Source organism: Onychostoma macrolepis, chromosome 14 (assembly GCF_012432095.1).
Source record: "Onychostoma macrolepis isolate SWU-2019 chromosome 14, ASM1243209v1, whole genome shotgun sequence".
Taxonomy (NCBI): domain Eukaryota; kingdom Metazoa; phylum Chordata; class Actinopteri; order Cypriniformes; family Cyprinidae; genus Onychostoma; species Onychostoma macrolepis.
Genome location: NC_081168.1, coordinates 22785914 through 22810162, shown reverse-complemented (window position 1 = coordinate 22810162; position 24249 = coordinate 22785914). Strand labels below are relative to the sequence as shown.

The 24249-nt window shown below is 35.3% G+C and overlaps 1 protein-coding gene across 1 annotated transcript in view; it reads right to left on the bottom strand.

Moving 5' to 3' along the window:
• Nucleotides 1-7454: 7454 nt before the first annotated feature.
• The window catches only part of sec24b (SEC24 homolog B, COPII coat complex component), a 37466-nt gene continuing 20671 nt past the window's right edge, over nt 7455-24249 (bottom strand). Inside the window, 12 exon segments of the mRNA XM_058797924.1 lie at nt 7455-8471; nt 10605-10708; nt 12308-12400; nt 12502-12606; nt 17643-17780; nt 17968-18143; nt 19931-20041; nt 20158-20331; nt 20464-20622; nt 20713-20836; nt 23761-23967; nt 24153-24208. Of these exon segments, the coding sequence (XP_058653907.1) occupies nt 8357-8471; nt 10605-10708; nt 12308-12400; nt 12502-12606; nt 17643-17780; nt 17968-18143; nt 19931-20041; nt 20158-20331; nt 20464-20622; nt 20713-20836; nt 23761-23967; nt 24153-24208 (1562 nt within the window). The 3' untranslated portion in view covers nt 7455-8356.

Genomic DNA, 24249 nt, shown 5'->3' with positions numbered 1-24249 from the left:
TAAATCAAATGTATAATTTAATGTATTACTTAATTTATGAATATCTATAAATACAATCATGTTTATGTATAGAAATGATAAATATATAATATCAACATAAGCATTCTTTAAGAATTTTAAGATCGTTTTTAAACCCTGGGTTAACCCAGAATGAGCAGAGTGAAACATATACAAGATAACTGATTATTAACGCAGGATTAAAACCAGACAGCGTAAAAATGTTTAAGTACTTTTTCATATTAGCATTTTTATCAAATACCCAGAAGAAGAGAAGAACTGAGCTTTCGTTGCTCCATCCTTTCCTTCATTTTATTATTTTCTTGATGGATAGACAGGATTCCTGTATTTAGCTCCAGTTTTAAGAAATGTGCTACAGTGCTTGAAGACTGAAATACCAGTCTAATTTAGTCCCTGAACAGAAACAGGCACAGACGGAGTCTGGACACATGTAAACACCACAACTACCAGATCCAGCTGCTTTAGTGGGAAACTGGTGCTTGACACACTGGTAGAAGAATCCAGTAAAGAGCAGAACGACAGACGGACAGCAGACGTGTAGCGAACGGCACATGGATGTTACATAAGCACACACTCCTCCCTCAGATCCACTCAACATCTGGAACTCCAACCAGAACCGACCCGAGGAAATGAGACTTCAGAAACTGAAGAGAGAGAGAGAGACACATGAACAGGCACACTGTCAATCACTCTTTGCTGACACACAAATAACAGGAAGTAACTAAAGGCTAAATGTGAGATAAATGGATTTAATTGATGCAGTGTGTGTGTGTGTGGGTGTTATTGTGCAGACTGAAGACATCAGGATATTATATCGGTTATATCAGATGTCATATATAACAACAGAGTCTGACATACATTACTGCTTCTGTTAATGTGAGTGTGTAGTTTATGGAGAAAAGACAGGCTATATGTGAGTTAGATTAAAGTTCTGGTTAATTTTCATAGGATCTTGAGTGAAAACAGATCCAGTGTCAGCAGAACACTGTGGAAAGCTCGGCACATTTCCATACGATTACAATAGCATTCGCAACGCTGAACCCTTGCCTGACCCTTCACTTATATATTTTGATTAGCTTGATTTCCACTACCAGTAATAATATTCCAAAATAATAATATTCTAATTAATATAATATTATAATCAATACAGTAGAATAAAATAAAGTAAAATAAAATAAAATTGTTATTATTATTTTTTTTTAACAAAGAGGGTCCACAAAGGAAATAAGCTGAACATACTCCTGACCCTTCACATAGCTATTCATATTTCAGGTAGTCTGCATTTTGCTCTGAATAAAACTATTGTACTTTGTTAAGTTTAAAACATTTTACCATGTTTAAATCTGTTCCACAAAATTCCACAGATTTTTCCCAAAGACAACACAGAAAATGCATATGTTAAAAGAATTATAGTGATATAAACAAAACAAAACAAAACAATAAAATTAAAATAATAAAATAAAATAAAATAAAATAAAATAAAATAAAATAAAATAAAATAAAATAAAATAAAATAAAATAAAATAAAATAAAATAAAATAAAATAAAATAGAAATTTAGGGGTTTTGAAAATGGAGGAAATTTCTTTAAATCCTTTCCACAAAATTCTACAGATTTCCCCTGCACAGAAAATGCATGCATACATAAAAATAATTATATAATTATTATAATTAATATAATGATAATCATTTTTTAAAATGTGTTAAAAAATTAAATAAAATAATGAAATGAAGGCTTTTTGAAACCTTGAGAATTAACAGAGGAAATTTCTTTAAATTCATTCTACAAAAGTCCACAGATTTGCATAAATAAAAAAAAATTAGATATTTATTATAATTAATATAATTATATAAAATTAGTTAAAATAAAATACAAAAAATGTTTTGAAACCTTAAGGATGCAAAATTAAGCGGTTAAGTGGGAACAAATGTAAAAATCCTAATAAACAATCATAACCAACAATAATCCTCTTTTCTTTTTGGTTGCGCACTCATTAAAACACTCTTTATCTTTTCTATTCTATCGGTTTTTTCTTCTTCTATGGGACAGCAATTTTTGTTTAGGTCTTTGTCCTGACTGACATTTAATGCGTAAATAAACATGCGTGTGTGTGTGTGTGTGTGTGTATACACAGGTGTGTCTGTCTGTGTGTACAAAAACACTGATGATCAGGAAGAGAGCTGATGTGCTCATGTGATCATTACTCAGGATTCAGTCTGATAAAGATCAATAAACCAACGCTGCTGACTAGAACTGAATCACACACATTTATTTATATCATATATGTTATGTCAAATAATGAGCAGAAATATGTCTGGTCAGGAAAATAAAAGAACCAGCAGAGTTGATTCAGAGTGACTGTATACAGTACCGTTTTTAATGTTTTTAAAAGTCTCTTATGCTCACAAGGCTGCATTTATTTGATAAAAATAGTATCAAATATTTTTATTTGATAAAAATTTCAGCATCATTACTCCAGTCTTCAGTGTCACATGATCCTTCAGAAAGCATTCTGAATCAAGCTGATTTGCTGCTCAAGAAACATTTCTGATTATTATCAGTGTTGAAAACAGTTGTGCTGCTTCATATTTTTAGGATTCTTTGATGAATAGAAAGTTCAAAAGAACAGCATTTATTGGAAATAGATTTTTTTTTGTAACATTATAAATGCCTTTCCTGTTACTTTTGATCAATTTAATGCATCCTCTGAATAAATGTATTAATTTATCTCAAACATGTTATTCTGATCAGATCAAGTAAAGACTGTAAACAGATTCCACTGCGGATCATATGAGGATTGTAAATAAATCCACTGACATTTGTGGTTTTTTCTAAGGAAGCAGGGACCATGTTTACTGAGCCCTTAAGACGTAATCTGCCTATTGTGAGGAATACCGCACTCTCCCCCATTTCCTGTCAAACAATACATATTGTGCCCAGAAAGGAAATGCCGCCATGTTTTTCTGTGGCCAGCGATACATTTAATGCATAAAAAACCTATCTGTATACAAACAACAGAACAAAATATGATGCAAAATGTTCCACTGTATAATTACAGAGATCTCAGTGCATGTCATGCTGTATCCACAGCACAAGACAAAGAGACGAGAAACATGCTTGGATCACGTAAAGGGAAAATGTGGTCATTTATCTGGGCAGGAGGAAGCGTGTGACATCATTCCCAAGAAATATCAAAGAGTTCTGTAGTGGAGAAGAGACGCCGCCAACAGCAGAAGTATGTGTGTGTGTGTCAGGAAGGCAGCTCAAAATGACCACTTGTTTACAAATACGTTGTGTGGTTATGAGCCTTGAACGTCACGCTCCATCACTAAACAAGCCCTCAGAGTGTCCCATAGGTGTGACTTACTGAAAAAAGCCCCTCTGTGCAGGGAAAGTCTGTGTGTGTGTGTGTGTGTGTGATGTGTGTGTTCAATCTTGGCAGGGGAGGTAACGTGTTCCCATCTACACCGGCCAACCGTGAGCCTCCTGTGTGCATTCATGAACAATTCACAATTCATCACACCTATAATTTTTCAATTTAAATCTGAAACTATCCTAAAAGTCAGCTTAACCCCAAAGTACACTTCAGTTTTGAAACAAACGTTTTGCATGTGTGTATAAATAAACGTATGATGCATCCAAGTCATGAACATCAGAACCACAAAGTCATAATCACAAGTGGGAAACTCGGAACTGTCTTTTTTTATGATAGAATATATAATGAATCAATTTACAGCACCTTTATAACTTTACTAAAATCACTTAAAAGCAAAAACAGCTCAGATGTACAGTATACATCGCCATATTGCTCTGATCAAAGTGACTTGTTGTGCGCACTTGAAATTTCATCCTTGTCCAGTGTCTGCGCTGTTTCTCTCCAGAAGTTATCACTCATAAAATCTCTTTGTATTAGTTTATTCTAGTTATGGATAACTCTTAATATCACACAATCACATTGTCACGTGCACAATTTTTAATGTGAGTTTCTTGTGATTTTTTGCCCGTTCGATCATAGGCCATGGGGTTAAACTATGACTCTGCGGTGTTGCCAAGTCCATGGTTTTTCTGCGGAATTGGGCTACTTTTACACTGTTGCCGCACAATACTATTTTGAGTAGAAAACTACGGAGCCCTTTACAGGACATTGTGGTGGGAAAAATTCGGGGTGAATGAAAAAAATTCAGGGTGGGAGGAAAAAAAATTTCTCAAATGTTTTGCATTCTCTCGCAAAACTTTTGCGTTCCCTCGAGAAACTTTGCGTTCTCTCGCAAAACCATTTGAGTTCGGACAAACGCTTCCTGTTTACTTTGCAGCTTGCAGTGGTTACAGCTCGTATGTTCACAATGGAGCGGTTCATAAAGTTTTTATTTTGAACTTTGACTCAAGTATAAAGAAATACAGTCAGACAGTGGTTAGTTCAAGGCACGGTTTTGGGACATTCTAAAACGCTTTAATGTGACTTAATGTATTAAAGTGACATTAGGACCAAATTCGATAATAATAAATACTAATAAAATTGTTAGGTTTATATTAATAACCTTATTAATAATATTACTATTAATAAAGGAGAATAGCCCAGAATATGAATGCAACGGATTTGGTATTTTTAAATCACCGTTTTCATTATAGCCTACCTTAAGTGTTTTATGGGGGAGAAAAAGCTTAGGCTACGTGCAGGGCGTTGCGTTCATATTCTGGGCTATTCTGCTTAGTAATATTATTAATAAGGTTATTAATATTAGCCTAATAATTGTATCGGCTTTTATTATTATCGAATTTGGTCCTCCAAGTCACTGTTTTAAAACATTAAGCCACATTAAGCGTTTTATGTCCCAAAACCGTGCCTTGAACTAAGCACTGACTTAATTTATTTGAGTCCAAGTTCAAAATAAAACTCTATGAACGCTCCATTGTGAACGAGCTGCATGAACCTTTCATTATAGCCTACCTTAAGCGTTTTCTATGGGGAAGAAAAGGCTTAACGTGCAGGGCGTTGCATTCATATTCTGCTTTATTAATAGTAATATTATTAATAAGGTTATTAATGCTAGCCTAATAATTTTTATCAGGATTTATTATTATCGAATTTAGTCCTCCAATGTCACTGTTTTAAAACATTAAGCCACATTAAGCGTTTTAGAATGTCCCAAAACCGTGCTTCGACATAAGCACTGACTGTATAACTATGAGTGCAAGTTCGAAATAAAACTCTATGAACCGCTCCATTGTGAACATACGAGCTGTAACCACTGCAAGCTGCAAAGTAAACAGGAAGCGTTTGTCCGAACTCAAATGGTTTTGCGAGAGAACGCAAAAGTTCTGCGAGGGAACGCAAAGTTTCTCGAGGGAACACAAAAGTTTTGAAATTTTTTTTTTCCTCCCACCACAATGTCATGTAAAGGGCTCCGTAGAAAACAGAGCAAAAAATGCAATTGAGCAAGTTTTGATTAGCAGTTGGACTGGTTTTGTTTCGCAAGTACAATACATGCGCGCTGCATTCACACCATGACCTAATTATTGTAATTTCGAAATGACAACATGTGATGTTCTACTTGGAGCTGTTCACACCCTTGGACTCCGAATCGCACATATAGCGCCCAATGAATTGTAGCTCTCAGAAAAGCTACCTTATGTCAAACTTAAACCATTCATTTTAGCTGTTGTCAAAACGAATGGCAGCATTTTATGTTAATTATGTTTTCTGTTTTTGCCATAATTGACACACAAATACAAAATGTTCTCGTGTCATGGCGACATCATGTGGTCAGTATGTTAACATGATGTGTGATTGACTGGAACTCACTGAGGTTGGAAGTGGGACATTTAAATTCAGATGTTCCCTCTTCCGACATTGTCTGGAACACGGCATATGCTATTTGTCATGTGCACTGTATGCATACTTATCATATGCAAAAACCTAAGTATATGTTTAAGAAGTAAACATTTGTTTCTCTCCCCTCCCCTCCCCTCCATCTGCAGAACAATAATTGTTTTCAGACACTGCAACTGTAAAATCCACGGACCCTGGCAACACTCGACGGTAATTTTCGATCTTAATGACGCGCAGCGTGAGAGAGCACTTGTGTTTGTGGTGCATTACCCATGACTGCACCAATGGACCCTAATCTCACTATTCAACAAAAACTCTCTTAATGGCCTTCACAGGACACCGTTTTACATGGGAAATATAATGCTAGATCTGTACTTTTAGAAAAGAATACTTACTGTTGCTAGGGTGTTTTTGGTGGTCGCTAAGTGTTTTTTTTACTGACCTGCCTCAGGTTTCTGTGATATTCTGGACTCGAGGCCAGTTCTCACTTATAATGATAACTATAACGATAAATAGAATAGTTTTAAAAATATTTATAAATTAAAAAATCCACACCACAAATATAAAGATAAGAGAGGAACGATATCCTCGGAGTCACTTTTACAGAAAGTTTTCCCCCCAGCTGATGAACAACAAAATAGACAGCCAATCAGAATCTAGCAGACTTTCAAGAGCGCGAAAATTTAAAGCGGCGGTAAAGAACTGCAGCGCGCGCTTATGGAACGATCTGAGGAATCATTAATCATGAACAATCTGAGCATGGGAAGGAAATTCAACGAGGCCCAGAATGACTTGGATGTTCTCGGGGGAACATGGAAGGAAGTATTTTTAGTGTTTGTTGTGGTTAATTACGGGCTGATTCACAGGGAATAGAAGGAATAACGATCATGCGCTCACTTTCCTCCTCAGTAAGACTAAACGAAAAGTGTTTTATTTTCCTCTCTGCTTCGTTGCTATTCTTAAGACGCTTTTAAGAACAGGAAATATGAAGTGTGTTTTGTTTTCACTCCCCCTCGATTATTATCAGTAACAATAACTCATTCACACAACCACAGGGAAATCCCTGTTAATAGTCTCAATTTAGATACTTAAAAATACTGGTGAGATTACAGAAGTGATTCCATTTCTGCTTTTTAGAGGAAATTTTTACAACTGTTAACTAAAACTATTAAATGCTTTTGAATTAAATTATTATAACTTAAATAAGTTAAAGTGCTAAATAATTAACTCTAAAACTGAAATAAAGCTACACATAAAAAACTAAAAAGACGAAAACACAATTACTGTAAACTTAAATTAAAATTACAATAAAAACAAAATTAAAAGCTAATTCAAAATATTAATACATACTATAAAAATACTTCATACTACTAAAATATTTTTTTATTATACATAAGTTCTTATGATTGGATACTTTAGATTTCATTTTATGTATAAAGTTCCAATCCTCATTTTAAGTTTAGAAAAACATGAAAATAGACTGTCATTGCAAATAGTATATATATATATATATATATATATATATATATATTCTAATTCTAATTATCCAAAGAAACTTACTGTACAAATAATATCTGCAGCAGACAATGAACCAAACACCCAAAGCTAGAATTATCATTTCATTTTATTCAATAACCTTGTCATAAATTATAGCACATTAAAATATTTTTTTGTGTTGAGAGTTACAAAGTGGATAGCAACATTTGTTGGTGGCCTGATCCGTTTTCTCAAAGAAAACAATGCGTTGCTAGCGAGGAACGTCGTAGCTTCATTGAATAGTTTCAAGCAGCTGATGTTGAGAAGACAAGAGGAGAGTTTGAGCAGCCACTGTTGAGTCAATGCTGGATGAAGACAGATGAATTATTACACCATCACAACGGACACGGTTTCACAAGCCACATTACATAAGGACAGGAGGCATTGGGAGAGGGGAAGTGACAGGAGGAGAACAAAAGGAGCAAATAAAGAAAACATAAAGCATAAAAGTGTGTATGAGCGGATGTTTTAGAGTGAATAATAATATGCAACAAAGAACTCTGCATGTTTTGCATGTATTAAAACCCAAAAATACATGTTTACAATGATTCTGACAATGGAAACAAGCACAATAGAACATACAGGAAAATGTACACAGAAAATGTTCTTCGTTGCATCTGGCTACTCATGATGATGGCTAAATATGAAAGGGGAGTAAGCAGATGGGGATGATTGAAAACAGCTTGTTCAGTGTCTCTATGTGCAAGTCAAGTCCACAATATTTCATCTTTGTCCTCTGTGCTCTCTTTTTTTGCCATAATAGTCCATTAATCATCAACTTTTTAACTTCTTTTATCCTTAATTGTCTTTACACACTCCATCCACAGAGCCACAGGCTTTGATTGGCCGGTGGGGCCAGGGGGCGTGTCTCTGCCTCTCTGCGGTCCAATCAAAGAGCTCCCTTGCTATAGTTGAGCCGCGGAACAGAAGCTAGCCTTAAACCTGGGGCCGGTTCTATGGGGTTCCTCCATTCTACTTCGACATCTGCTGCTGAATGTGAAGCAAGAACTCATAATATGAGAAGGCAGATTCAGTGCGGTCCTCCACGAGGTGCTGGAAAAAACTAGTCTTGGTCGAGGCGTCATCCCTGGAGAAAGACAATAATTGCATGAGGCTTAAAGTCAACATGAAATCATAACTGGCCCTATTTTACTGTGAATGATTTATCTGTGCATGTCACTTCCAATATTTCATCAAAATATAAATTGTGACCAATTTTGATTTCTGTTCTTTGAAAGGACACCCCCCATCCAATGAAAATAAAAATTCTGTCATTTAAGAAGATATTTTTAAGAATTCTGGCAACCAATCAGTTTCGGGTCCCACAAAAAAAATAAAAATAAATAAAATAAAAATACTTTGAAAGTGAACAGGAACCAAAACTGTTCCCATTTCTTTGAAAAATCTTTTTACAGAGTAAATTAATTGCCATTTTTACAATGGTTGTTAACTAAAACTATTAAAAACAGTTTTCTTTATTGAAATAAAGCTTTTGAATTTAGATGAATTTAACAGACTTAAGATAAGTTCAAGTTTTTAAAATAAAAACACCAAAACTGCAAAAAAATCAAGCTAAATACAAATAAATATATATATATATATATATATATATATATATATATATATATATATATATATATATATATATATATATATATATATGAAGAGAGCAAAATCACCAAAACAATTTTTTTAAAATAAATTATAAAAAATAAAATAAAATAAATCACTACAACAAAAATATAAGAATAAAAGCTAATTCAAAGTATTTTTAAATATTAGAATAGTAGAAAATACTATATACACTAAAATAACACTATGCATTATAAAATGGAAAGTTGTGATTGTGATTGTATTTTTAAAATTCCATTCCATAATAAATAATAATAAACTTTTTTTTTTAATTGACTTGCCTGGTTAAATAAATGTAAATAATTACAGTAATCATACACATCAAAAATCTAACAGGGCAACTGAACAGGGCTCAACGTAGACCATTTTGACACTCCAAAATCCATATTTAGACAGCTTCATGAATCCAGCTAACAAATAATATAAATACACACACACACACACACACATTATTTATATACACACATATATACACACACACATATATATACACACATATATATATATATATATATATACATATACACACACGCACACATATACATATATATATATATATATATATATATATATATATATATAAATATCAGGATGTGCAACAGCGATCGAGTGCTTGGCGTGACAGCGATGATCGATCATGAAAATGATGATTATAGGGGAAATTAATTATATTTTTATTGGTTATAGCGGCACTTTGGGCGGCACCCTGAGCTCTGATTGTTTAGCTGGCCACAGCATGTGGTTCAAAGTATAGACGTGAGAAGAGAGACAAAGCTTGGCTTTGAAGTCACGTAGTGATGTCTGGGTGGGTCTGGCTGGGTCTGGATGACATACATATCTGATTAATCTAATATAGGATGCGTTGGAATATTAACATTTATTTACATGATGAATGCACTGCATACTACCAGTGTTTAGTTTCATTCTCAAATGCAATGCCCGATATAGATTTTTTCATTATAATGAGAACTTTATAGAATGTGAAATCTGTGAATTCTGTCTGCTTTCCTTGCCCGTGTTTCAGCACGCTGTCATGAAAGCACATTCCTTAATACACACACACACACACACACACACACTTTTTTATAATAGAAATGATCATTCTACTAGACGAGAGTCTTTTTTGTCAGCTGGGGACGTGTGGATTATTTTGAAGCGGTCTAAATAGAGCTTTTTGAGCCACCTGCATTAAATCCTGGAATGTTTTCCTTCAAAACCTTATTTCCTCATCGGCTGAAGAAACAAAACATCTACATCTCAGAAGACGTGGGGGTGAGTAAATAATCAGGAAACTTCATTTTTGGGTTAAAGTATTTCTTTAAAACTGAGAGAAATGTTAGTGGGCTCTTTTAAAACATGGATTTCAAAAGCATGCAACATCTAAAAAAAAACTTTCGAAGGAATGCAACTCCCACAGTAAGAGGAGGCAGTCTGTGATAGCATAAAAACACACCATCCTCCCTCAGGAACAATATGCTGCCCTGTGACTATGAATAACAGGGGCGGAAAGGGAGTGATATAGAGATTGGAGAAGATGGAGAGGAAGAAAGCTATATGGATTCAGGAGAAACAGAGAGAGCAGACATACTTGACCACATGAAAAGCAGGATGGAAGGTTCTAGACTCCAGCAGCCAAGAAATGAACGCTTGAGTTCGCTCTGAATACGTCGTCTGCAGCTCAGGGATCTCAGTCTGGAAAACAACAACAACAAACGGGTTTTCTATTCATTCCAAATTCTCTATTTATGTCAATAAGATGAAAGGTAAAGCACTTTCTGTGGCAAAAAATGTATTTGATTACATATTAAATAAATTATATACATTTAATGACTCTGTTTGATTACCACTGTTTTTGATCATATATGTATTAAATCATAAATAAATTAAAAATTAAAACAGACAACAGAATTTCTGAAATGAATCAATTATTTATTTATTGTGAAACTATTATTGTAAAAAGCTTAATTAAGTTGTTTAAAATTGATCAGACATGATTTTTGATTATTATGTAATAATTAATGTAATTAAACAATTAAAATGGAATCCATAAAAACTAAAACTGAAAACAGAATTATTTAAAAGTAAAATGGAAACTCCATAGGGCCCCAAAAAGGAATTTGGGAAAAAATACCACTGATTTCATAGGGCCCTAAAATGGAATTTTGTTTACCTTTTAATAAATTGTTAAATTCTATAAGTTACATGATTTTAATTAATTAGACATGCTTTTTGATTACAATCATAAAAATGGAATTTTGGGGAAAAAATAAATTAACTGATTTCTTAGGATAGGGAATCTGGAACATTCAGATGTTTAGGACAATGGTTTTTGTTTTGAAACTGGAGTGAATTATGTGAGGTTTAGATCATTTAGAGAATTGATACACGGCCCACAATCCCCTCCAGGGTGAGATAATGCCGACCGACAGTGACGCCTTCCAAAATGAAAAACAAATGAGCTGAACTCAAGACAAACTTTAGTTCATGTTCTAATGCTGATAAGAAGCAGCTTCTGTCTTTCATAACGTGGAGAATATGATAATATGAGCCGAGAGGAGTTTGAGAAACACGAGCCAATGTGTGTTTGCAGCAGGAATGCTGTTTTAACACATACGCCTCTTATAGTCTATAAATCACTTCCCTGATGTTTCAACAACAACAACAAAAAGGCAACTAAAAAAAGCCAACAAAAATAGATTTTTTTTATGACCATTGCAGTGTTATTTATGGTCATAGTTTTTGGAAATATTTTGAATTAGACTATACATATTTTCTATTAATAATTTAATTACATTTGAATAATTTAGTTGTTTTTGTCATTTTTTTTTAATGGTGCTTTTAATATGCCTATATAATGTTTTTATTAAGCTTTAGTTTTAAATTTTTTAGTACTTGTATATTATTTTATCTCAGTTAATGAAATTTTTTATGGTTTTAGTTTAGGATAGTAACCTTGCACTTCTTTCTGACCCTCAAAATTAAACTGGTTGTTTGTGCTACTGTGCTTTTAAGATGCCTATAAATAAATGAGCTCTGCTATGACTGGCACAGTTCAAGGTGTCATTCATTAAGTCACTGAATATTAATTAGGTGTGAATAGATGGTACTTTTATAATGTCTAATTACGCAAGACTTCATGTGACATCAATGCAATGCGATTCCTGAAAATGACATTTTTGTAGCTTTTTCAAAAGAGCAAGAAAAATCCCGTTCCTTAGGATAAATATGATATGTCACCTTGAAAGAAAATACTTGTGAGAAATGGAGAACAGTTAACCATAACACACTCACCATGTTGGACGGTACAGATGCATAATTGGGGTAGCCCAACACATCACGTATGAACGTCTCGTTACAGCACTTCCCCACCCACAAATACATCACCTACAGAGCAAAGAGCAGAAATCACAGTGCAGAATTAATTAGAGAAGCTGCCTCGACACAACAATGCTCTATCCTGATAACTTTTGTGCGGTAATGCTTACGCTGCCACAGTCCATGAGGAAGGCCCCCTCTCTAGTGAGTTTCTCTGCAGTGAGCTGCAGTAACGGAGGCTGAGGAATCACAGAGTCATTCAGGTGCAGTGCCGCCTACAGGACAGATACAACAATCTATTCATTCTATATCACACTTCAACATTATTGGCTACTTTTAAAAACTGGCCGCTGAACTTTGACTAGCAGTTGGCAGCGATTTTTGTTGATTTGTCAGATTGATACAAGAAGTTTTAGAAAAAGCATGTCAACTTCAACTCCCTTGAAGAGTTATGTTTTTGTTTGTTTGTTGTAGTGCCAAAAAACAACTACAATTTAACTTGTGAAAGTCTGAGAATGATGTATAACAAAATGTGAGTAAATCTAAACATTGATAAATATATATAAAAAGGGATTTTACATAACTTTGTAAATGGCAGAAAATGATTACAGGTGGAAAAGTAAATCCATATTAAGGGGGTGGTTGACTTTTTTTCCACATTATTTTTCACGTAATTTACCTTTATTCTACACCGCTCTGCAGATCTGGGTAGTAACTGATTATATGTAATCTGGATTACGTAATCAGATTACAAAAATTAAGTACTTGTAATCATGTAAGTTACATTTTAAAATACTCGTAATCAGACTACAGTTACTTTTTGTTGATTAATGATCACATTGCATGCAGGTAAATAACAATATTTCATATTTTTTTAGTAAGTGTTTTATTTAAAACAAAGACTATTGAAATGCAAAGACGGTTCTCTCCTATACTTATGAATGGGAGAAACTTCAACACGCAATATGGAGGAATAGTCCCACCTTCTAAATGAAAAAGACAAATTTCCCATGGAAACCTGACTAGACCAGCCAATGCATATGTGCAGTCATAAGTACGTTATGACTCCGCATGCACATTGCCTGGTCTAGCCTGAAAAATTAGCTTTTTAAATGCTATTTGAGCACAAGAAACAACATTCATGGGGCAATTAATTTCAGATTTTTGTTGCTGATTTGACATACAATGGTGTGAAAAAGACTTTTTATTTTTTTGCATGTTTGTAACACTTTAATGTTTCAGATCAACAAACAAATTTAAATATCAAAAGATAACACAAGTAAACAACATGCAGTTTTTAAATGAACTTTTTTATTATGAAGGAAAACAAAATCCAAACCCACACGGCCCTGTGTGAAAAAGTGCTTGCCCCCTAAACCTAATAACTGGTTGTGCCACCCTTTGCAGCAGCAACTGCAATCAAGCGTTTGCGATAACTGGCAATGAGTCTGTTACAGCGCTGTGGAGGAATTTTGGCCCACTCTTCTTTGCAGAACTGTTTTAATTCAGCCACATTGGAGGGTTTTCGAGCATGAATGGACTGTTTAAGTTTATGCCACAGCATTTCAATTGGATTTAAGTCCAGACTTTGATTTGGCCACTCCAAAACCTTCATTTTGTTTTTCTTGAGACATTCAGAGGTGGACTTGCTGATGTGTTTTGGATCATTGTCCTGCTGCATAACCCAAGTGCGCTTGAGCTTGAGGTCACAAACTGACGGCCGGACATTCTCCTTCAGGATTTTCTGATAGAGTGCAGAATTCATGGTTCCATCAATTATGGCAAGTCATCCAGGTCCTGAATCTGCAAAGCAGCCCCAGACCATCACACTACCACCACCATGTTTGACTGTTGGTATGATGTTCTTTTTATGAAATGCTGTGTTGGTTTTACGCCAGATGTAACGGGGGACACACCTTCCAAAAAGTTCAAAAGTTCGCATCAGTCTACAGAATATTTGCCCCAAATTATTGGGGATATAATCAAGATATTTTTGGCAAATATGAGTCGAGCTTTTGTTTTCTTTTTGGTCAGCAGTGGCTTCTGCCTTGGAACTCTCCCATGGATGCTGTTTTTTCCCAGTCTCTTTCTTATTGTTGAATCATGAACACTGACCTTAATTGAAAAATTCTTTTATGACCTCCTGGATGAGTCGTCTTTGTGCTCTTGGAGTAATTTTGGTAGGCCAGCCACTCCTGGGAAAGTTCACCGCTGTTCCAAGTTTTCTCCATTTGTGGATAATGGCTCTGACCATGGTTTGCTGGAGTCCCAAAGCCTTAAAAATGGCTTTATAACCCTTTCCAGACTGATAAATATAAACTATTTTGTTTCTCATCTGTTCTTGAATTTCTGTAGATCGCAGCATGATGTGCTGCTCTTTAAGCATGCTTCACTTTGTCAGACAGGTTCTATTTAAGTGATTTCTTGATTCAACAGGTCTGGCAGTAATCAGGCCTGGGTTTGGCTAGTGAAATTTAACTCAGCTTTCTAAAATAATGTGGTTAATCACGGTTCTCTCATGATTTCATAGGCGGGGGCAATTAATTTTTCACGTAGGGCCAGGTAGGTTTGGACAGCTTTTTTCCCTTAATAAATGAAATCATCATTTAAAAACTACATTTTGTATTTACTTGCATTATCTTTGTGTAATATTAAAATTTGTTTGATGATCTGAATATTTTAAGTGAGACATATGCAAAAAATTTAAAAATCAGGAAGGGGGCCAACACTTTTTCACACCACTGTATGTAATTTAATTGTGAGTTCAGCGAGCAGTTTTTGAGATTTCAGGATTCCCCCATTCATTAAGATTGGTCTTGTATGAGCTGCATGGAGGCGTTGCAAATATGGTTGCCAAGTTCAAATTAAAAAAAATTAAAAGAAAGGGAGTTTGTTTTAAAATGATTTTTCATTTAAAATTTTTTTATGATTTAATTAATTGTCAGCTTTTCATTAAACTCACAACCCCTCTGCAGTTCCTTTACGAACCCTAGTTTGGGAAACCTTGATGTAATATAATGTTTAATGCACTTCATGTTGTAAATTACAATGAATGGAACAAGTTTTCTTACACTTTGCATTTTTTTTTTACATCCTTATGGTACAAGATAATGCTATTTAAAACAATGTGATAAACGAGTTAAATCAAAAGTAATCTAAAAGTAATCTGATTATATTACCCAAAATGTGTAATGTAATGGATAATAATAATACATTTTATTTAATACGCACTTTATATTCACACAGAATCCCAAAGTGCTACAGATTAAAACAAGAAGAAATATTACAAAATAGATACAAAATTCATTCAAAGGCTTTGCTAAAAAGGTAGGTTTTGAGACCACGTTTAAAAACATCGACAGGTTATGGATTACGTTACTGACTACAATTTTTGTCATGTAATCTGGAACCAGCAACGGATTACAATTTGTAAGTAATCTACCCAGCTCTGCCGCTCTGTACCATCTCCTATAAACGTGCTGATAATTTCCTGTTTTTATGAAGCCCCTCCCTCAGAAATGCGAGATGGGATCAGATTGGTCAGCTGGCTCAGTGTGTTGCGATTCGCTAAACAGCCGAGTGCGCATCTAAACGTCCCGCCCCTCACCCCAGCGGCATGCGCTCTAGTAGTACTGTAAGCAATGGCGTCGCCAATATTACTTTCAATTTGAGCCTGATTGAGACCCAGAGAATACTAGCAAAGAGGATCGCGCAGAACCTGTGCAAGTACACGGCTCTTAATGGTATGTTTTCTTTGTTTGTTATTGTCTCATACTTTTAGATACACTGTTATTTGTAAATGCTACTGCCTATGTTAGCTTCTAATATACGGTTTTATCCTGATTAAAGCTTTAATACAGCACGACAACCGCATGTTTAACTCTTCCCGTAGCTAGGTGAAAAAATATCTGTCTGTCTATACACAAAGTGTATTATTGGAACAGTTGGAGCTGATGATCTGAATAAGAGAAAGAGAGAGCCAGAGAGAGAGAGAGATGCGGAGAAGGGGGAAACAAACCACTGCTAGAAGATTGATTTTGAAACTTGTGAATCCATTAGAATCGTTTGAAGACAGAATCGCGATTCATATTTTTTTTTTGACAGCATGGCAACAACTCTTCCTCTTCTCTAAAGCAGTGCGGCATGGCCTTGCGCCCTTCGTTGCATGTTCCTGGAGGTGGGGTTCATCAGGGTTTGTGATGTCACAAACCTGGGAAGTAACTCGTTGTAGTCCCTACAAACCATTTTTATAGGCATTAAACTGCCATAATTTTAAAAGACGATATATTAGTCATCTCTCCGTTTGCACTGAACTTTCAGCGTCGTAACTTTGCAGATATTGTTTATGCTCAAACAGCATCATTACACACAACTAATGTTAAAAAAGTGAAATCACAATCAACCACCCCTTTAACATCTAGGTTAGGTTAGTTTTGAAGTAGGGCTGCGCAATTAATTGAAATAAAATCAAAATCATGATTTAGGTCACTTATAACGTGCCAGCCATCTTCTCAAACTGTAATGAGAAGCACTTTAAACTGATTGTTGACAACAAAAGAGACGCTTTAAAGGCTTCCTGCAGTTTCCACCAAAAAATAAAATGTAAACAAATTTAAAATGATATTTTACTGTCACATTTTACCACAGTAATTTTTCTTATTTTAATAAGACATGGACTCCTCAAAAGAAACTGAACGATTCAATCCACTAGCTTGCTCGGAGGGCTGACATTGAACTGTCACATTTTACCATAGTAATTTTTCTTATTTTAATAAGACATGTTAATGATAATAAATGCATTAACATAAATTAACCAACAATGAGCAATTCACTTGTTACAGTATTTATGAATTTTTGTTAATGTTAGTTATCATGCCCATTATCTAATGTTACCAGACACAACATTTGATTTTAATAACGTATTGGTAAATGTTCAAATTAAGATCAACTAAGAATTAATAAATGCTTTGCATTGTTAAGGAATGTAAGTTCAGTAAAGTTAACAAATTAAACCTTATTATAAAATGTCACTCAACAATGTGTTTGATGTTCATGTTTGTGACATTGTAGTACGACTATTTTATGTCTTTGCATGTTGTCATAGAGGGAGGCTTTTTTATCATTAAGCAATTTACAGAAAACTAATACTACTGTCACTAATTAAAGGGCCAGCGCTCCCTGAATAACCTGGGATTAAATCTGTTGTTCAAAGGCTCAATGGCAACAGATAGTGGTAAGGAATATTAATCAGCAGGGATGGACTCCACAATCCTGCATGATTATATTCCACACCCGTATGAATGTGCGGTACCTGTTCGGTCATGTTGTCGATGCGGTACAGGTCCGGATGAACCATGCGCATGATCTGCGGCAGTGGCTGACTCTTCAACTCACACATGGAAAACACTCGCTCATCCAGACGGGTGCTGGTGCCGGTCCGTAGAGCTTTCTGAAGGATCAAACACGCAACATATGAAGTATATAAATGATTAACATGAGAAAAAAACAACAATGTACAGATTTGGGGCCTTCTGTCTCACACTTTTCCCCCTAAGAATCAGATTTGTTCCTTTTAATGGCTTTTGAATGGTTAGTAAGTGAATCTCTGGTGGTGTATGTGCATACAGTGCCCCCACCTGTTTGAGCAGAGCAAGTACATAGAGAGGGAAGAGACGCAGGGCGGCAGGGGCGATCAGGCCGGAGGGCTGGACGTTTGAGCCGTTAGCGCGATATGCCGTTAAACAGTCCACCACAGCATTAACTAACGCGTCTCTCGCATCAGACAGACTGGAGGAAATGGAGCGATCGATAGCTGCGAACAGATACAGAGATGATGTTTCCAGCAAAGCAAACCAAACAGGTATCGACTAAAATTATGAAAACACAACTCCATAGTGATTTTTGTTTTGTTTTAACATCATGTTGGTGAAAAAAATACTCTCACTAGTGTGAAAATGCATGTCATTAAATTACTTTAAATTAGGGCTGGAACAACTAATTGCTAAAATTGTTACTAAATGACATAAATAAATTAATAAATAGAAGTGCAACAAATTTAAATGATCAATTTATCATATCTGTGCAACGTGCTTGGAAAACATCTACTTGTCCTGTCACTTACATTTGTACATTTGGCTGCCACTTTTATCCAAAGCAACTTACATTGCATTCTGCGATTGAGACACATTTTCCTGAATAACTTTCTTTTCATTTTGAAGTTCTGTTAAACTATGAGCGTAATTATTTTGCCTAAATATATTTTTCTTGAATATTTACATTATTTAAATTTTTTCTTTAATCTTTCTTACATTTAAATGTAAGTTCAAAATTCAACATGTAACAAGTAATTGTATTTTTACGAGAGCAGTGACCGTTTACATTATTTAAATTAAATTAATGACAAAAATCTTTGAAACAAAAATGTGTGGTCAAATGCAGTAATTGAAAAAAAAAAAAATGCATTGCATTACCAGTGGTTGCATTTTTGGGGCTGAAATTGAACTTGGATGTTTATTTAAGCTGTGAAAAATCAAATTTTCCATATTTTCCAGACTTGTCATTAATTTACTTCACAATAGGAGTAATAAATGTAAAATGTTCAAATTAATGAATGTTCCTCCAACCTCATACCAGTAAACATTTAGTCTGTGCTTTTGTTTTTCTTTATAATTTTTTACAATCTAAAAACTTTTACTTTCAAATGGTAAGTTTATGTTATTTGTAATTTGCACATAGCCTACGAAGACACATTCAATATATTGGTTTTCATTGCCTTCAAACTCTGCATTGTTTGGAGGCCAACACTGGGCAGGATATGGAATAACAATTTTGTAAATTATGGATTAAAATGTATTTATTTTAAATTCAAATGACTGTTCTTATTAATCATTTTAACAGATTAACTGAAAAACCCCCAAAAAATAATCATTAGTCGCAGCCCTACTATAAATGAAGAGTTCATTTGCAAAAACCGATAACTCAATTTATTTAAATTTTTTTTCAGAAATCACGTTTTTTTTTTATTGCGCATTCCAAGTAATATCAATCAAACTGCAGTTGGGTTGTTTTGATTAAGTAATAATAACAAACAAATATCAGATTTTATTTTCCTTTTTCACCCTGAAGAAGATATCACAGGTTCATCAAGTTCATCGAAATTATCCATCCTCGATCACTTTTAGTCAATTTTGACGAAACTCCTCAAAGTGAAAGTAGCCATGTCACCTGACCTGAATACAGCACGCTGATTCGCTAAAATGGCCTTATCGGCTTCTGTTCAAAAACAACAAGGGCGCTTGTCGGCTTCTGCAGTAAAACGTGAACTCGTGATGCCCTGAAAGCAGACAATACTGGCTTTTTTGACAAAAGGAGTTTAGGGTTCAGATCGTGCTATATGTGGAGAATAATGTACGGCAATAATGCTTTTTTTTTTTAAAGTGGCATTTATCGGTTTTTGCAAATGAACTCTTCAAATACAGTGTGATGTAAAACAATATATATACAAATACTAGCAACCCACATACTAGCAACAGGACACTGTGCACAATATATTGACATAATATACTGCACTTAAAATGTCAATGTGTTTATTCTACTCACCCATGTTGGCCAGAAGGCATGAGATGGCCTGGATATCGGCTCCAGCAAAGACTTCACTCAACTGACTGACCACTGGCAGACACAGAGTGTGCACTCGGATTCGACGTTTACCTGTCAATCATAAACACATACCAATCAGAGGAAATCTTACTCAGTTTGTGGGAGTGGTCTGACATTGTAAACACATCAAATATGGGTTAGCATAAATGTGCAAAATGCTTAATTACCTTTACTGGACGTGTAAAGAAGAGCAGCCTGAAAACAAGCGAGTGACGTATCGGCTAAACTCTCCTCGATTGACATCTGCACAGCAAAACCAGAGTCTGGGTTCACGTTGGCCAGAGAGAGCAAATCAGTGGAGCGCACAAAGAAGTTGCCATGGAAAGTGTGGATGGACAAGCCTATTGACCAATCAGAGAAAGTGCCATTAAAAAGAGATATGAAAAAACACGGCCCTGCAGATACTGGTTAATGGAAGTGTCAATCAAAGCAATTCTGGCACAGAATTAGCTTGTGTAACTCCGCCCCCTCACCTTTGGTGCACCTGATCCTCATGACGGCTTCAAATCCGATCTTTCTGGTGAGGTATCGCTGCACATCTTTCTGAAATTTCTGTCTCTGCGCCGTATTGTGAATGTGATGGAAGGACGGGTAGTAAAAGACACTGCCGGCTGAGTATTTGGACACACATGCTGCAGAAGAAAAAAATTTTTTAATCTTGTTTCGTAACTTTGGGTCACATATAGGAGCTGAGAATGAACATTAAGTGTGTGTATGTGTACCTAAAGAAGCCAGGTCTGAGTACTGGGAGCTCAGTAAGAACAGATCCACTCCGATCTGCTGTCCAGAACAGTCCAGAGCCAGTTTCTTGTAAAAGTCTGTAGCAGGACCCAAGTGCTGGACGTTCTGAACAGAAACAAGCCAACAAAACACTCAAAACGCTGAAACATTAATTGAAACATAATAATCTGTAAATTTTTTTTTTAATGACAATAAATCATGTATCTAAGATACTTTTGGTTAATTAATAAGGCACACATTTAACTGCCAAACAGGGTAACTGCAAGTTGAAAATACTCAAGATGCATTATTGAATATATACAAATGTGTACTAAAACTGGTTTATGTAGTAATATACCAATACATATGAATTGAAGGTTGGTATTGGATTTTGCTACAATAATAATACAATAATATAGTTAAAAAAAAAGGCAATAAAAAGATTATTGTGCCGATACTAGTTAAATCTATACATTAAGTTAATGTTTGTTTTTTTGTTCACAGAGAGAAGCCATAAGTGTTGACGTAGAATTAAATTCCAGATACAGTTTAGTGAGTAACAAAAATACCAATATAAAAAAAAATAAAAGAAATTGTTTTATATTTATATATATAAAATGCAGAACCTTTAATTATAAACAAGTCTGAAATACACAGACTTCCAGCTGCTCAAAAAGATAAGCAAGATAAAATATGTACTCTTACAACCATCTACAACATTACACTAACACCATAAAGTAAACATTGTCAGAATTCATCAAAGGCAAATCATAATCGCTTGGCATAAATGCGTAGTATTAACTGAGCGTAAACTGCGCAACAGTGCAACATTTGACTTGGCAACGCTCACATTAGGCCAATCCTGTTTTTCGATCCCCAAAATTTAAGGCCCCTTAAAGGAATAGTTCAGCCATTTTAACGATGTCCTTACTATGTTTCTGGGCCTTGACCACGGTAGTTCCATTGCTGTCTATGGAGGATCAGAAAGCTCTCAGATTTCATCTAGGGCTGCAACAACTAATCGATAAAATCAATTATTATTGAGAATGATAAATAATCAACAACGATTCTCATTATCGATTAGTCAGGTCTGCCCACAGTGCATGTACATCTCCAGCCGGTCGCGTCAAATTACAGCACTGAATAACGCATTTCTATGGACAAAATGCATCTAAAAAATAGTGCAATAGTGCAAGAAATTGAATGAGATGCTGCGGGAGAAGTACGTGACCCAAGCTGCCCAAAACATGAGAATGCTTTATTTTAAGCTTGCCCTGTCAGGCATTTTGACAGATGCGTGTGCGTCCTCAGCTCAAAAACTTTCAGTTAATGGTCATGTCCTTATCTGTAAATGTCACAAATTCACGCGAGCATTTCCATTTTTGCATAAAAGTCCGTCCTTTTTTTAAATCTTTACTGAATAAGCGCCGGCGCGGCGGACAGACGGAACACAATAGAGACAGACAATTAACATTCAGCGCAAAAAAACATTCGTTGTGCTGAAATATCTGTTGTTGAACGTTATATTTAGGTTTAAAAGACAACGTAGTGCACGTATTTCATGAGAGTAGGAACTGTAAGGGATAACAGCGTGTCTGAATATAAATGTCAGATGCTTCATAGCCGCCTTTTTATAGGATAAAGAAATGACAGTAACTGTGATCAAAGTGAATGCATATGTTCCTGCAGAACATTCTCACCTGTTGGTTAACACTGTCTGTATTTATCATTATCTGTATTATTCTTTTAATTTTTTAATGTAGAGAGTTAATTAAACTATGTTCACTATATACAGTGCTTAACAAATTTATGCAAGGTTTTTAACAAATAATGTAAGGTTTGTGCCACTGCTGCTCTAAACTAACAGTATTGGTGATTACCAAAATATTTTTTTAGCTTTCTGTATTGTTTAGTCCTCCAATATGCATAAGCTCTTTAGTAACAGTAGTAGGCTATTTCTAATACTATAATATAATTATTGCTGTTATCTATGAAAGAAAGGCAGAACAAATAGTCAGTTTGTTATTTGCCCAATAAATGATAAAAACATTGTTTAGATTTAAACCATTTTTTTTGACAGATTCCGAAAATATTTGTGTTTTCTCTTTATTATGCACTGTATGTTTTCATAGCATTCATTTGGCACGTTTGTCTGAAGGACATTGGGCAGAATATGGAATAGAATAGAATAGAATGGAACAGAAAAAAAAGAAAGAAAATGGGGCTTTTTTTTCTCTGATTAATTGAAAAAATAAATAAATAAATAAAAATATCGTCCAACTAATCGATTACCAAAATAAGCCCTAATTTAATCAAAAATATAATCATTTGTGTTCCGAAGATGAAAAAGGTCTAGTCAAAACAGTCCATCTGCCATCAGACGTGCAATCTGAATTTTATGATGCGACGAGAACACTTTTTGTGCGGAAAAAACTAAATATCGATTTCCTGCAAGCGCGTTCATGAGTTCACTAGCAGAGCACGATGCAAGCACGTCTCAGTTAAATGCCGTGACCTACTGACGTCGAGGCCAGCATACACCGTAAATGGCATTTACGTGCTGCGTCAACTGAGATGTGCTTGCATCGTGCTCTGCTAGTGAACTCATGAACGCGCTTGCAGGAAGCATCACGGAGGAGCAGAAAAAGTTGAACAAAGTCAATATATTTTTATGAGACAGTCACAAGCCTCCCGGGTTTCACCTAAAATATATTAAATTGTGTTCTGAAGACAAATTAAGTTTTACGGGTTTGGAACGACATGGGGGTAAGTGATTAATGACAAAATTTTCATTTTGGGGTGGAGTAACACTTTAAGGACTTTTTTAAAAAACTTTTAAAGAAACTCTGATTATTTATGGCCAGAATATTTATGAAGTCATGACTTCAACAACTTGGTAGAGCCAATTTCTATGCTGGCAAATGTTAATTCCTTTATAACTGGCTGAAAAACCTCCCATGTTCTAATCACTGGGCATCCACTGATATGAATGTTTGCACTCATGCACGAACAGGATCTGTTAAAGTTGAATGATGATTCAGGAGCAGTACCTTGGTGCTGGATCTGAGGTTGGGGTCTTCCCGTGACTGCAGGAGTCCAGCGCCGAGGGTGGGCAGCTGGGTCTGAAACACGGACACCCGGCCTCCTGTCGGGGACATGAGTTTATACGCCGCCTGCAGAGCCGGACCCAGAGCGCTCTGAGTCTCACGTGTGTGCATGAACATCCCCGGCAGCGCATTGAGCAGGTCCTTCACCAGCTGTGAGCACATGCACAAACACACTTTCTGTCAGATAACACAGCTGCAAAAACGGTGTCACATATCAAAGCTTGTGTGATAGAGAGATATGAAGCCGGGAAATGGGAACACAAACACAGCTGACCTCGCACACACAAGGATACAAGGTCTTAAAATACAGAGAGAGAGAATGATAAGATTCAAACCTCTTTACTCTCTTTGAGATTCACCAGCAGACTGTCATTTGTCGGGATGAAAACATCTAAGAAAATCACAAAAAAACATCACTCAATCACTCATCAG